At 35.5% G+C, this 1,139-nt stretch overlaps 1 protein-coding gene across 1 annotated transcript in view; it reads right to left on the bottom strand.

Annotated features, from left to right (window-relative positions):
- Window positions 1-1,139, bottom strand: part of WDR70 (WD repeat domain 70) — a 516,881-nt gene that overhangs the window by 305,412 nt on the left and 210,330 nt on the right. Inside the window, exon 11 of the mRNA XM_006876935.1 lies at window positions 856-932. Within this exon, the coding sequence (XP_006876997.1) occupies window positions 856-932 (77 nt within the window). The remainder of the gene's footprint in view (window positions 1-855; window positions 933-1,139) is intronic.

Below are 1,139 nucleotides of genomic sequence, written 5' to 3'. Positions count from 1 at the left end.
AACAACAACACTCTGGTAGCGTAGTGGTTAGGAATCGGGCTGTGAACCGCAAGGTTAGCAGTTCAAAACCAGCTATTCTGTGGGAGAAAGATGAGGCTTTCTGCTCCCATAAAGATTTACAGCCTCAAAAACCCTGTATAGGGTCGCTATGAATTAGAACCGACTCCACAGCACTTAACAACAACAACAAACTTTTATTTAATTTAATTTGCTACTTTTTTCTATAATATAATCTTGTGAACTATTCTTGATATAAAACATTAATCACGCTACATAATAATACAGGAACAAGCAGGCATTTTTCTGTCACAGAACAACAGATAAAACTGCAAAACTGTCTTCTCAATAGCCATTTAATCAATTTTTTTTTTTTACTACTTTCAAAAAACTAATGATTGTTGGTTAAAGAAAGTTTGCTATTAGATTCTGATGGAAATCAATCTTGACTATAAAACACTTACAGTCAGTCACAATTTCAAAGCAGTTTTCATCCACTTAATAGCATCAGTCTGATCCATACTGTTCCCTTATAAATGCTACTAGAATTTATAGCAACTTGGACTCAGAACCATAAAGTCCATGGTGCAAAGCCCACTAGTCACTCCTCAGGAGAAAGATGAGGCTTTTGCTCCTGTGAAGCTTGGAAGTTTTGTAAACCCTGCACAATGTCATTATAAGTTGAACTTGAAACAACTCATTTTTATAGTTTCCATCTAACCAAACCAAAGTAAAGTTACAAACAAGAATATATAAGTACATTGTATATTCTTACTAATCTATTTCTTACTTCATTGCCAAGTTTACTAAAAACATTTAGAGATATAAATGTATTAAATAAATTTTTTAAATACTCACGCATCATTTGAACAAGTCATAAATTCTCCCTTGATTTTGGGGTGCCATGAGCCAGTGTGAAGCATTGCTGTGTGACCCTTAAAAAAGCAAAGAAAATAACACTTTTAAAAATGATAGAAATACCTAAAGGGGTTCTAGAACTTGCCCAGTGAAAAGGTCTGCTTGCGGAGCCTTTGCAGAGTATAAAACCTAGGTGGAATCCTGAGTCCCATCCAGAACCTTATGAGGTGGGATATTCCCACTACACAGGACAAGTAGACCAGTCTGGAACTGCTAGAGCAACA

The sequence above is a fragment of the Chrysochloris asiatica genome, unplaced genomic scaffold (genome assembly GCF_000296735.1).
Source record: "Chrysochloris asiatica unplaced genomic scaffold, ChrAsi1.0 scaffold00430, whole genome shotgun sequence".
Taxonomy (NCBI): domain Eukaryota; kingdom Metazoa; phylum Chordata; class Mammalia; order Afrosoricida; family Chrysochloridae; genus Chrysochloris; species Chrysochloris asiatica.
Note: the sequence above shows the minus strand (reverse complement) of the source record. Positions and strands in the feature narration are given on the sequence as shown.